Genomic DNA, 13,070 nt, shown 5'->3' on the forward strand with positions numbered 1-13,070 from the left:
ATTATAGAGATAATATAAATTCATTTAAGTGTGAAATAGGAAAAAAGGGGCTTTACCAACTTCTAGCTTAGATTAAATCGTAATTAAGTGGTTTCATTAAACGTTATTTTAAATTTTGTGCAAAAATTGTATGTTTTTGGTCTAATTTCACGTTAATTATACTTAATTAAGTTGAAATTAACGTTGGATTTTGGTTCAGCATAGTAGATTTAGCTTATAAATTGAGATTCAATAAATAATTCCCATAAATATCAATGTTTAATTGAAAATTCAATCCTTGCTGAATAATCCTTATTTTACCCCAAACTTTGAAATTTCGCGCCTATCAATGTTTTTTAAAGATAATATAAATTAATTTAAGTGTGAAATAGGAAAAAAGCGGGTTTACCAACTTCTAGCTTAGTTTTAATCTTAATTATGTAGAGTAATTAAGAGTTATTTAAATTTTTGTCCCAAAAATGTACATTTTTGGTCTAATATTACGTTAATTATACTTAATAAAGTTGAAATTATCGTTGGATTGGGGTTCGGCAGAGTAGATTTAGCTTATAAATTGAGATTCTCTAAAAAATTCACTTTAATGTCAATGTTTAGTTGAGTTTTTGATTTTGATCTTTGCCGAAAAATCCCTATTTATTATTTAAAGTGTCGTTGGGGCGAGAGAGGTTAGTTTATTTTTTGAAATGGATTTCAAGGATTAACTCGATTTTTGCGACGTTTAGTGGAGGGCACGTATTTTTATATTTTACCCCACTCTTTTGTGCCGAAAAGAGCCGAAACGGACAGTATTTTACCCCGAATATCCGAAGGCGGAGCCATAAGTCATTTAGAATGTTTTAGCAGACGATGCATGGGAGAATATCTACTATTTTAGAATTTGGGGTAGTTCGGCAAAATAGTTTCGGATTAAAATGGTGTTGCCCCAGTTCCCTCTTTTTTACGGTGACGGTTCCTTCTTACCAGGCTGGGAAATAGCACACTTCCTCTGGTCCAAAACCAGTTTATTAATTGCTTGGACTAGTTTTTTAATTCAAGAAGTGGGGGTTACTGGTCCTCGGGACCAGTTTATTAATTGCAAATCTATTGGAGAGCAAAGGCTGGGACCAGTCCGGAGACCAGTAAATTATTTCAGACATTAGGGGGTCACTGGTCCAAAGGACTAGTTTAAAAAATATCCTTATTTCCCAGCCTGCTTCTTACAGTAAAAGAGAAACGTTCATATTATCCCTGACTGGTAAGAATGTATATTAAACTGGGGGGGAAACGCCCTTGGTAACGCTAAATCTTTGTTTGTGGCTATAATTTTATTATTATCAAAATGTTACGTATATTATGTACTTTTGTAAAATAGTGGGGCTCATTCCTATTTTAAAAGCCGTTTTCCATAGTGGGAAATTGATTAGTAGGATAGTAGTATTCTCCCTACGGGAAAAGCAAAACCTATAATGGAGAAAATAGTATGGAACGCTACATCGTGCCAACTAATCGTAGTTAAATATGCCCCCGTTTTTGTTCTGATCAGCATCATAAATTGCCGCCTTTTCCAAAATATTGCAATTTTACTGTTTTTCTGCCGGGAAAAGAGGCGCATACTTAGCCCTTCGTGAATAAACATGCAAAATGAAAGGGGGAGCAATATATTGGCCTTTTAATTAGGGGTCCTTAGTGTCGTACTTAAAGAGGCCAGTACAGAATGAACATGCAAAATTAAACCCGGGATAATTACATGGGTCTCTTATCTAGGAGTTTGCAGTCGACTACTTGAGAGGCCGGTACATAATTAAGTGAAAACAAAAAGTGGAGGGGTGTAAAAAAATTAAAGCAATGTATAAAAGTAGAAATAATAAGTTTTATTTACAAATTAGAGATTAAATATAATATTTACAAATAGAGTTTAAATATAGTATTTACAATTAGAGATTAAATATAATATTTACAAATAGAGATTAAATATAATATTTACAAATAGAGATTAAATATAATATTTACAAATAGAGATTAAATATAATATTTACAAATAGAGATTAAATATAATATTTACAAATAGAGATACAGCTCGGGCTCTGAACTTATTTTTTATTTTGAATAGCCTCGCTCAATCTGCGCTCGGGCTCACTGAAATGAAGTGAGCGCGGAAAGCTATGATTGTGGTCAATAGGGCATACGGGCTTTCAGACCTATACGAACTAATAATAAATAGAGGTTATCTTAACAGGGAAGCAGTACCAAGTATGATGGATTTAGTGAAAGAGTGTCGTATTATGGTCGAACGTTTAAGCTGGTAAGTGATGAATATAATGCAACTTAAATGTAAATAAGGCGTGTAACGGATGCAAACCTATCGAAACTACTATACCTTGAAAAGGAGTGGATCATTTTTGCTATTTCAAAAACTAAAAGTACTAGCACAATAAATAATTTATAAGTGCTAGTTGCAGTTGTATTCATAAAATGCGCTTGAGGAATTCATTAGTCTTGGACAAAATTACACTATTAGTTGTGATGGTTGTGACAACCTATTTGCACTAGTTAAGCTTTGCCATATTTCTTTAAGCTTTGATAGCGAAAGCTACAATGTATGGGGAACCCTTTTTTGTTATTCTTTCGTTTTTGATGCACCTTGAGTTTGAATAAATATTTTACTTTAGGAAAGATTTACAATTTCACAAACTCCCTTTACTAAGTTCCGAAATGAGTTTAGTAAATCTTCAAAGGGTGGCGATTAAAGAGGTATTTCCGAAATTAGTGAAATATTCCCTGTTTGAGGCAAATAGAAAAATACGGAAACTTTGTTTTTAGGAAATGAAAGATGAGGAAAATCGTAACTACGATCACTTAAGCAAAGATGATCTGATCAATGAACTAAAAGCCAAGGATGATCGAATCAGCAAACTGGAAGCCAAGGTATTTTTCAAAGCGTAGAGGGTACCTTTTTTAGATTTGTGAAATTAAGCTCAAAAACAAGAGACCCTTTTAGGATCAAACCCATTCTTATCAACCTCTATGGGTTAAGATTATTGGTGACAATACCTATCAGGATTGTCTCTCATCTCAGGGTATATTGGTAACATGTCCCTCTTCTTTAACGAAGAAAACCAACGAGGACCTTTGTTGCTGATCCCCCTTCTTCCCTTTAAAATACGTTCGGCCAAAGAAAGTCCCGGGAATATTAACTTGAGGTTTGTAATGGAATCTTTTTTTTTGTTTAGTGTAATGTTTCAATTTCAAACATGGAAAAAGAGAGAGAGAAAACAACATTGTCGATAAATAAGCAATTACACGAAATTGAAAGACTTAATTGGGTCATTAAAAAGTTGGAAAGGAGAATCAAAGATCTGATGGTATGGCACATTCTTTTTTTTCATGGTCTTTAGAAAAGAGTATCAGGTTAAGAGTGCGAGTTTAATTATTGTTAATTGAAAAATAGGAGAAAAGTGGAATACATCAATTGGCTAATGATGTGAAAACTGAACCCATTGAAAATGATTCTGGAATTAATGGCCAGGAATTAACCCTTTCAATTGTGATGCAGCAACAACCAAAAGAGGAAATTACCTTGAAAAAGGCTGAAAAAATGGGGCTAAGAAGTCGAAATACGAATGTAAGTTTCGGAAGACTGAAAAACAGTGACAGTTTGCCTCTTTGCGCGCCTTCACCTGACCTCGAGGTCAAAAACGAAGTCGAAATGTCTCCTCACTCAACGACGGAAAGCGATTCGCCACGGGAACCTCTCGAGAACAATATTAACGTTAACGATTCTTATCGTAAATCGCAAAGTCTCTCAACAAAGGATATTACAACTCGGTCGCTGAAATTTCGTGTTCCGGAATTGAATGTTGAAGTCGAAAAACATTTGGATCTTTCTTTTGAGGCAGATGGCGAGAGCGATTCTCTAGAAAGCGATCTTGATGATAACCAGTCCGGAATCACCTTGACAGATGCAAAGAAAACTGAAAATACACAAAATCAAATTGAGAAACTGTCCTTGCACAAACAGGAGTTTGCTGACCCGGGGTCATTGAGTGTGCCAGTGTGTGTACCTAAACTAGAACTTAACCCAAATGAACTATCAGAATTGACCTCCGTTTCGATGGAAATCGATGTACCCGAAGTTCCGATTGAAGCTGAAAAGAATAGTTCGGAGAAATTTGAAAATGTCGCTCGAAAGAATTGCGAAGGTAATACCGCGTCGTCTCGTTCAGAAATTAGAAGTAATTTTTTCCCGCATAGTATATTCCTTTTAACTGCTCTGGGTCGCTCTGGATTTGCTCTAGGCGAGTTAAAATCAGCTTCATTTCCAGAGTTGCGTTAACGATGGTCTTCCATTTTCCCGGCTTAAGGGGGCGCGTATTATCTCGGCTCCCGGGTGCAAAATTGCTTAATCCGGCCCTCAGAATAGTCAGGAATAACCTATAAAGGTGTCTGCGATTTTTATCCAAAAATATCGTTCGACGAGCTCTGTTTCCATCTTTCTTAATCTTTCATTCAGGACATTGTTATTAACGACCTTAAATGGACCGAGTTTTTTAAACTAGTTTTGCATCCTTGCTGCAGCTTATTTGAACCAATTATACAAAAGAAGTTCTTATATTCAACATAAACATTTTAATGCAAAACGCGAGTCTAGGTGACTTTCCTTATAAACTCTAGTTTAGGCTTGGCGAAGGCAGAAGGCATTTGTGGGCGGGATTTATGGGTGAATTTATAAAAACCCGCCAAGCCAAGCCAAACCTGGAATTCAGAAGGAAAGTCAATCTGTAGGGTATCCACTCGGTGCTCACAGATCCACTGGACCCGAGCTTTGCTTTAAGTTTCAGCGTTAAATTGTTATTTCGACATTTCCAAAAAAAATTTAATGGGTTAAGATAGTTAAATTCTTCTGGATTTTTACTATATAACAATTTAAATAAAATCGACCAGTCGCTACACGTCTTCTCACTTACACTTCTTTTTGCTCCATGTGGCATGACTAGCTATACAGGGTTTAGAAGAAAAACCATACAGCTCCTGTACTAGTGGGAAGTAAGAGAAGGGGACTATATCTTAAGGGCGGCTAATGATGAGACCAATACCAGCTCAGATAGGAGAGCATTCCAGATGGGAATAACTCGGCAAAAAAGGAGTGCTTCGTGGGGTCCTTACAGGATGGAGGGAGGATAAGTTTGCGGCAATGGCCCCGAGTATTGTGAGTTTAAAGAGGGTACCTAAAAATATTTGGTCTTCCCGAGAGAGTATGCAAGGCAAGTACGTCTGGAGGCTAGATACGATAAATTTAAAGAGGATAGTCGAGTTTCACTAGGTAATTTGAGAGGTCTCAAGTCGAACGAGGTCAGCTTGAATTTCGCGGTCAATTTTAAGGTCATCCGCGAATAGGCAAAGGGAGGACGCTAATGTGTCCGGGAGGGTTCACGGGTAGTTGAGCGGTTTTCAAAAGAGCGTTTTGGAATAAAGCGGTGCCCAAAACAGCGGTTTGCAAAACCGCGTGGAAGCAAAACCGCGGTTGCTGTTTCCGCGTTTCTCAATACAGCGCTATTTCCCAAAACAGCGGTTGCTGTTTCCGCGTTTCTCAATATAGCGCTATTTTCCCAACCAGCGGTTTAGCACTACAGCGTTTCATAACCGTATGTGATCCTCAGGTTATGGACTGGTTCGCGGAATATATTTTGGAAAAAGTGGCAGCAAATTAATAAGAATATATTTTGGCAAAGGTGGCAGCTAATTAATAGGAAAATATTTTGGAAAAGGTGGCAGCTAATTAATAGGAGAATATTTTAGAAAAGGTGGCTGCTAATTTATAGGAGAATATTTAGGAAAAGGTGGCTGCTAATTAATAGGAGAATATTTTGGAAAAGGTGGCAGCTAATTATTAGGAGGATATTTTGGAAAAGGTGGTAGGTAATTAATAGGAGAATATTTTGGAAAAGGTGGCAGCTAATTAACAGGAGAATATTTTGGAAAAGGTGGCAGCTACTTAATAGGAGAATATTTTGGAAAAGGTGGCAGCTAATTAATAGGAGAATATTTTACAAATGGTGGCAGCTAATTAATAGGAGAATATTTTGGAAAAGGTGGCAGCTAATCAATATCAGAATATTTTGGAAAAGGTGGCAGCTAATTAATAGGAGGATATTTTGGATAAGGTGGAAGGTAATTTATAGGAGTTCTAATAACCCATCCCAACCAAACATTAAAACGCATTAACACCATGAAACTGTTTGTTTGACAACCATTAAAATTCAAACCTAAAGCTGAAATCAATACTAATTAGAGCTCGGCATTATCCATCCGTTATCCGTAAATTAGTGAATAATCGATTATTTATAGATAGATGTTGTGGACATAATTCGATTTAATATACAACTTCTGTTGATAATTCTGGATTATGGATAAAATAACGTGGATAATGGATAGATAATGCCGAGCTCTAATACTTGTACCTTCAACAATACGAAACAACGCTCAAGATATAAACGCTGTAATCAAAATGCGCTGAAACGAGAAATGGCTATAATGGAAAACGCGTTTATGAAAAAGCCGCTTTGGACAATGCTGTTTTGATAACACGCCCAATCGATAACATACCGTCCGGGAGGTCGTTGATTTAAATTAGGAACAATAGTGGGCCAAGAAAACTGCTTTTGTCAATGTCAAAGCGGTTTTCCTTATCCATGACTAGTTTATTTAATGAACCAATTTCATTTCGTACGCCTCAGCATTACCTTTTATTATGTAATGCGCTTGAATGCTGTTGTATTTTTGATACAAAATTAGAAAGGATATGTGGCGTTTTTATATTTCTTTTATATATTTTTGTAGAAAAGTTCAAGAAGAAACGTTCCACTCGATTCAAATATTCTACTGAATTGAAAAGAGATCTACAACGTCACATTATAAAGGGTAACAAAGGAAAACAATTCAAATGTGATCAATGTGACTTTGCCAGCACGAACAAGGGTACTTTGATCAGACATAAACGCATTCATAGTGGTGAAAAGCCATTCAAATGTGATCAGTGTAACTACGCATGTACGCGTAAGAGTCATTTGATCGCGCATAAACGTATTCACAGTGGTGAAAAACCCTTCACATGTGATCAGTGTGAATATGCAAGTGCGTGGAAGAATGATTTGATCGCGCATCAACGCATTCACAGTGGCGAAAAACCCTTCAAATGTGATCAGTGTAACTATGCGTGTGCGCGTAAGAAAGATTTGATCGCGCATCAATGCATTCACAGTGGCGAAAAACCCTTCAAATGTGATCAGTGTGAATATGCAAGTGTGTGGAAGAAAGATTTGATCGCGCATCAACGCATTCACAGTGGCGAAAAACCCTTCAAATGTGATCAGTGTCAATATGCCTGCAGGCATAAGGCTCAATTAATCGCGCATGAACGCATTCACAGTGGCGAAAAACCCTTCAAATGTGATCAGTGTGACTATGCAAGTACATGGAAGAGTGATTACATCAGACATGAACGCATTCACAGTGGTGAAAAACCCTTCAAATGTGATCAGTGCGAATATGCAAGTGTGTTGAAGAGTCATTTGATCACTCATCAACGCATTCACAGTGGTGAAAAACCCTTCAAATGTGATCAGTGTGAATATGCTTGCAGGCAGAAGGTTTATTTAATCGCACATCAATACATTCACAGTGGTGAAAAACCCTTCAAATGTGATCAGTGCGAATATGCAAGTGTGTTGAAGAGTCATTTGATCACACATCAACGCATTCACAGTGGCGAAAAACCCTTCAAATGTCATCAGTGTGGCTGTGGATTCAGGCAGAAGTGTCATTTGATATTACATAAACGTACAAGTCATACGAATGAATAGATGAATTTGAAGACTGCTCTAGAATGTAAAATTTCTTTTAATCGTAGCATGAACAAGGTTGGACAAAAACCATCTGTCACCCTCTTTTGTAAAAATGGGCCGAAACTGTTTATGTAACAATCCATTAAATTTCTTCATTCTGAATTGTATTAACGAAAGCGTTGCGCATTTTCAGAGACAAGACTCTTAGGGCACTAGATCCTATTGTTACACCGCCGTTTTCAGAATTAATTTTATTTTAAATTTCGTAAAATTACCAGAGGATGCTAAAATAAAAAAGTTGATAAACCAAAATAAACCACTCCGTCCAGACGCAATTAAGAGGTTTTTTTCACTTTTTTGTTAAACAATTGAATAAATATAACTGATATTAATTATTTTAATCGTCATTTATTTACCTTAATTCTAGTTAAATAGTTTTAAGAAACGATATTCCTAAAATCATTTTAAATATAGCTATTGTTGACGTTTCAATTCAAGTGTATGCCACTTAACATATTTTGGAAATTTAGACTATATAAATCGATTGATTCACAATAAATTGTGGATCCCTGCCACTGGGACGGATTTCGTAACCCTAGTCGATCGACGCGTACATCTTGACCTTATCATCGATAATGGAGTGGAAGCGTATATTGCTTACTGCGAAAGCGGTCCGGATACAGCATATACGCAGGGACGAGAGACTTGAGAGGGAGTAATAAAGTGAATATTGGAGTTCTTTCGCTTCGTGGCTAAACTCGTTTCTCTCCGTCGCTGGCTCTGCCACTCGACGCGGTGGCGCATGCGTCAAATCAAAGAGAATATAGGGCAGGAGTTGAAGCTCCCCCGCTCCACAAGGCTAAATTACAATGTTGCCCCTAAATTATACTAGTGGTACGAGGGAGTTTCCGGCTCAGTCGCGCCACCTACGATACCATTTAATGTCTCAAACGGAAATGCCTCGGTACTGCGCATTGAAGATGCGCGGTAGAAAAGAACAACAAGTTTTGCCAAGGAGGATAATATGGAGGGCCGACTTAGCCTTTGGGGGGTGTTAAGTGATTTTTGGAGTTCGATCCTGCTGACACCTGGTTCATTTACGGAAAACTATAGGTTTGGCGGGGGGGTGAGGTAGGGGGATATTTCTTTTGGCGAATCGCGATGGCGGACCGAATATGTTGCAGACGACAAAACGTTAGTTTTCCGCAGATGAACCAGGGGCCACTAGCGTAAGCAGGGCTACCAGTCACTTTCCTAAAATTATACTAAGTCGGCCCTCCATATTATCCTCCTTGGTTTTGCCTCCACTTTCCACTCCTCCCCTCTATTCTCTTTGGTCAAATTTAAAAACCGGCTTTGAACTGGAAGCGGAAGGTTGTTTTTGAATATCCGTCATGGTGAACTATAAGAAGTGTTGTTTAGTCTCTCCTCCCTGGCGGTAGTAAACGACGTCACTCGCGCCTGCACGTTAGCTAAAATCGTGAAACGGAGATAGAAATTCCTACCCTCACGTTTTATCCCGCTTACCATTTGTATGACGTTTTTTTAGCATTAGATCAACACTCCCTCTCAAGCCTCTCCTCCCTGATATACGTTTGCTCGGATCACTGCCATCTCTAATACTAGGCCTTGAAATGTACAACTGAAGCATTTTTTATGTGACATTTTGAATTTGCGCTTAGTAACCGTTAGATGGCTCTTTTCTGGGTAAATTTTCGCGATGACGAAAGTAAATTCGTACTGCGCAGTCTCGCATGACGTCACGGCTTTCGCTTATGGCGGACCAGGGTGGAAATAAGGATTTTTTAAACTGGACTTAGTAACCTGGGCCAAGACCATTGACCAGGGCAAGTGGTCTGCTAAACTAGAGAAGTGGATAATTAAAATATTGGAGTCAATGTCTGGATTCTAGTTACCCTTGAATTATCTCAGTTGTCCCGGGGACCACTGACCCCCTCCGAATTAATTTTTAAACTGGTCATTCGCCCTGTGCCTTATTTCCCACGCTGTGGCGGACTATGGGTGCAATTCGTCGCTAAAATGATACTCCGGTATGTATGATTATATTTTTCGTCAAATTCTGTGAAAAGTCCAACTACAATTTCAATCAATGTCTTTGGATCGTGTCTCTCAACCAAGATCCAACGCAAAAGCTTTGAGTTTAATACATTTGCTGAATCGTGCGTGGGGGATATAGGTATACCCGCAATTATTTGACGAATATTTTAATTGGTATTGCAAATTTTGTAAAGGAAGCAATGCACTTCACTTCGAAACGTTGTTAATTGATGATACTTGTACATTTCATTCAACCATATTTTGCGAAGGCTTTTAAATGCGACTGTGATACTTTTTTGGTATTAACGAAACTACTGTAAACAAATTTTATAAGACCATTGTTAGACAACTACGCGAAAGATTTAACAGATCGTAAAGAATCGTACGAAATGTTCAAGAACAAACCTCTCTAAACATGTTAATACATTTTACCCACACTGTGTCTCTTGGAAAACTCATAATTACAACGTATCTATGGTGTAGTGGTTATCACGTCTGCCTAACACGCGGAAGTTCCCAGGTACGATCCCTGGTAGATACAAGTTTTGACAATCGTGAAAGGACATTAAAATTAGCTAGATCTCTTAAAAACTCAGTATTGCCATGTATCTATCGTGTAGTGGAAATCACGTCCGCCTAACACACGGTAGGTCCCAGGTTCGAGCCCTGATAGATAAATGTTTTGACCATCGTGATAGGACATAATTTTAAGCTATGTCTCTTGGAAAACTCAGAACTACCACGATCTGAGGTGTGGTGGTTATCACGTCCTCCTAACATGCGTAAGGTCCCAGGTTCGAGCCGTGGTAGATACATATTTTGACCATCGTGATTGGACATAATAATAAGCTATGTTTCTTGGAAAACTCATTATAACAACGTATCTATGGTGTAGTGGTTATCACGTCCGATTTTCACGCGGAAGGTCCCAGATTCAAGCCCTGGTAGACAAATGTTTTGACCATCGTGATAGGACATAAAAATAAGTTATGTCTCTTGGAAAACTCATCATTAAAACGTATCTAAGGTGTAGTGGTTATCACGTCCGCCTAACACGCGACAGGTCCCAGGTACGGGCCCTGGTAGATAAATGTTTTGACCATCGTGATTGTACACAATAATAAGCTATGTCTCTTGGGAAACTCATCATAACGTATTTATGGTGTAGTGGTTATCACGTCCGGTTTACATGCGGCGGGCCCCAGGTTCAAGCCGTGGTAGATACATATTTTGACCATCGTAATTAGACATAATAATAAGCTATGTTCATTGGAAAACTCATTATAACAACGTATCTATGGTGTAGTGGTTATCACGTCCGATTTTCACGCAGAAGGTCGCAGATTCGAGCCCTGGTAGGCAAATGTTTTGACCATCGTGATAGGACATAAAAAATAAGTTATGTCTCTTGGAAAACTCATCATTACAACGTATCTATGGTGTAGTTGTTATCACGTCTGCCTAACATGCGGAAGGTCCCAGGTTCGATCCCTGGTAGATACATATTTTGACAATCGTGATTGGACATATTATAACGTATCTAAGGTGTAGTGGTCATCACGCCCGAATGACATGCGGAAGGTCCCAGGTTCGAGCCCTTTTAGATACACGATTTGAACATCGTGATTGGACATAATAATAAACTAGGTCTCTTAAAAAACTCAGCATTATCGCGTATCTATGGTGTAGTGGTTACCATGTCGGCCTAATAAGGGGTAGATCTTAGGTTCGAGCCCTGGTAGACAAATGTTTTGACCATCTTGATAGGACATAAAAAATAAGTTATGTCTCTTGGAAAACTCATCATTACAACGTATCTATGGTGTAGTTGTTATCACGTCTGCCTAACATGCGGAAGGTCCCAGGTTCGATCCCTGGCAGATACATATTTTGACAATCGTGATTGGACATATTATAACGTATCTAAGGTGTAGTGGTTATCACGTCCGATTTACATGCGGAAGTTCCCAGGTTCGAGCCCTTTTAGATACACGATTTGAACATCGTGATTGGACATAATAATAAACTAGGTCTCTTAAAAAACTCAGCATTACCGCGTATCTATGGTGTAGTGGTTACCATGTCGGCCTAACAAGGGGTAGATCTTAGGTTCGAGCCCTGGTAGATACATGTTTTGACCATCTTGATTGGAAATGATAATAAGCTATGTCTCTTAGAAAACCTAAGATCTGAAAAACCTCACAGCAGTGCAGCTCCGAATATTAATTGAAAAAATCCAATACTATATTCTTACGGATAATTTAGTCTTTTTGGAGCGTACTTCAACAATACGCTATGGTATGATTCCAAAGCCTCTGTATGTCTGCAATAAGTGTTATTTCCAGATCATTATCAATTACCTATGCTAAAATTACCAAAAAAGAGTTAAAAAAACCAACCGGAAATTCTTATAATATGGAAAATCTTTTAGGAACTGTTTGTCGCAAACGATTTTTCGCAACTCAATGAATGGCAAGGTATTGTTTTGTAGCCATGGCTTTACAGGATCGTCCTTATTAATTTCCTTATGCCTACATTCACCGTAAGGAAAATTGTGCACATTTTGGACATGGTGCAAATGGGAAATCCATAGCATCTTAAGAAATTTTCAAACATTTTTAAATAATTGAAATCAAACCAAAGCTACACTTAAATCCCTCACTATCATTGTGTTAGCGTCATTTTCCCAGTTCTTAGCGCACCACCAAAAATGCGTCACAAGATCATCAATCCATTCAGCAATGATACCTAGGCAATAAGTTTAAATGGATTTTGAGTGCCAAGTAACAGAATTCTTGAAATTTCAAAATAACTAAAGATAAACACTATCTGACTCTACGGCTACAGTGTATTGACTCCAAATTATTGTTCAAAATTAGATTCGCATACCGCAGCAAGACGTTTTTAAGTATTTTTGCGACGTGCCTGATGTCATGGGAATGTTTAATATGTGGGTATTCGTTCCCTGTCATAATTTGTGATAGATATTTTAGTTCCATAATAAAATATAAAAAAGGACTTGGTTTGCCCAAGCCTAAAAAACAAAACGATAAGAATTTTTTCCAGTTGACTGAAGCGCGGATATTTTATTTTTCTATATAATTTTAAAGACAATCCGTATTTTACTACTCTTTAGAATTTAATTCAATCTCCTGATTTTACTGGTAATGGATTTATTTCCTATAAATTAAT

At 37.8% G+C, this 13,070-nt stretch overlaps 3 protein-coding genes across 11 annotated transcripts in view; 2 read left to right on the forward strand and 1 right to left on the reverse strand.

The window, feature by feature from the left end:
- Nucleotides 1-939: 939 nt before the first annotated feature.
- LOC149588858 (uncharacterized) overlaps nt 940-13,070 on the forward strand; it is a 30,313-nt gene continuing 18,182 nt past the window's right edge. For 5 of the 7 annotated variants that reach the window (XM_089862140.1, XM_089862131.1, XM_089862139.1 and 2 more), the window contains exon 1: nt 8,855-9,871. Coding sequence is in view for 2 of the 7 variants with exons in the window: in XM_089862126.1 (XP_089718252.1) it covers nt 9,861-9,871 (11 nt within the window). In the remaining 5 variants the exon portion in view is untranslated. Of the gene's footprint in view, nt 1,235-2,259; nt 2,517-8,854; nt 9,872-13,070 lie in introns of those variants that run through there. The other 2 variants (XM_089862133.1, XM_089862141.1) reach the window with 2 other exon arrangements.
- Nucleotides 2,142-7,994, forward strand: LOC149588859 (uncharacterized). Of its 3 annotated transcripts, XM_089862146.1 has the most exons (7): nt 2,142-2,281; nt 2,649-2,730; nt 2,800-2,904; nt 3,210-3,341; nt 3,428-3,551; nt 3,603-4,211; nt 6,817-7,994. In XM_089862146.1, exons 1-7 carry the CDS (start codon nt 2,142-2,144, stop codon nt 7,836-7,838), a joined length of 2,214 nt encoding a protein of 737 aa, XP_089718272.1. In that variant the 3' UTR covers nt 7,839-7,994. The 3 variants fall into 3 exon arrangements, with proteins under 3 accessions (XP_089718272.1, XP_089718270.1, XP_089718271.1); XM_089862144.1 differs by having other exon boundaries at nt 3,428-4,211; XM_089862145.1 differs by having other exon boundaries at nt 3,428-4,178.
- On the reverse strand, nt 8,214-13,057 carry LOC149588860 (uncharacterized). The gene is made up of 5 exons (XM_089862150.1): nt 12,768-13,057; nt 12,541-12,626; nt 12,278-12,474; nt 12,133-12,201; nt 8,214-10,192 (listed from the first exon to the last, which is right to left on the reverse strand). The coding sequence occupies exons 1-5, from the start codon at nt 12,811-12,813 to the stop codon at nt 10,129-10,131; spliced, it is 462 nt and encodes a 153-aa protein (XP_089718276.1). The 5' UTR covers nt 12,814-13,057; the 3' UTR covers nt 8,214-10,128.

This window comes from Phalangium opilio, unplaced genomic scaffold (genome assembly GCF_054372755.1).
Source record: "Phalangium opilio isolate 3A_F unplaced genomic scaffold, DU_Popi_V2 ptg000537l_1, whole genome shotgun sequence".
Taxonomy (NCBI): domain Eukaryota; kingdom Metazoa; phylum Arthropoda; class Arachnida; order Opiliones; family Phalangiidae; genus Phalangium; species Phalangium opilio.

What these genes read in the sequence shown, in the direction of transcription:
- LOC149588859 (XM_089862144.1), top strand. Translation starts at nt 2,142, where the DNA reads ATGATTGTGGTCAATAGGGCATACGGGCTTTCAGACCTATACGAACTA. An exon ending in ATGGTCGAACGTTTAAGCTG is followed by an intron (nt 2,282 to 2,648) that starts GTAAGTGATGAA and finishes ATTTTACTTTAG; the next exon opens with GAAAGATTTACAATTTCACA. An exon ending in TCAGCAAACTGGAAGCCAAG is followed by an intron (nt 2,905 to 3,209) that starts GTATTTTTCAAA and finishes TTTTTTGTTTAG; the next exon opens with TGTAATGTTTCAATTTCAAA.
- LOC149588860 (XM_089862150.1), bottom strand. Translation starts at nt 12,813, where the DNA reads ATGACATCAGGCACGTCGCAAAAATACTTAAAAACGTCTTGCTGCG. An exon ending in CCATATTATAAGAATTTCCG is followed by an intron (nt 12,202 to 12,277) that starts GTTGGTTTTTTT and finishes CACTTATTGCAG; the next exon opens with ACATACAGAGGCTTTGGAAT. An exon ending in CCAAAAAGACTAAATTATCC is followed by an intron (nt 10,193 to 12,132) that starts GTAAGAATATAG and finishes ATTTGTTTACAG; the next exon opens with TAGTTTCGTTAATACCAAAA.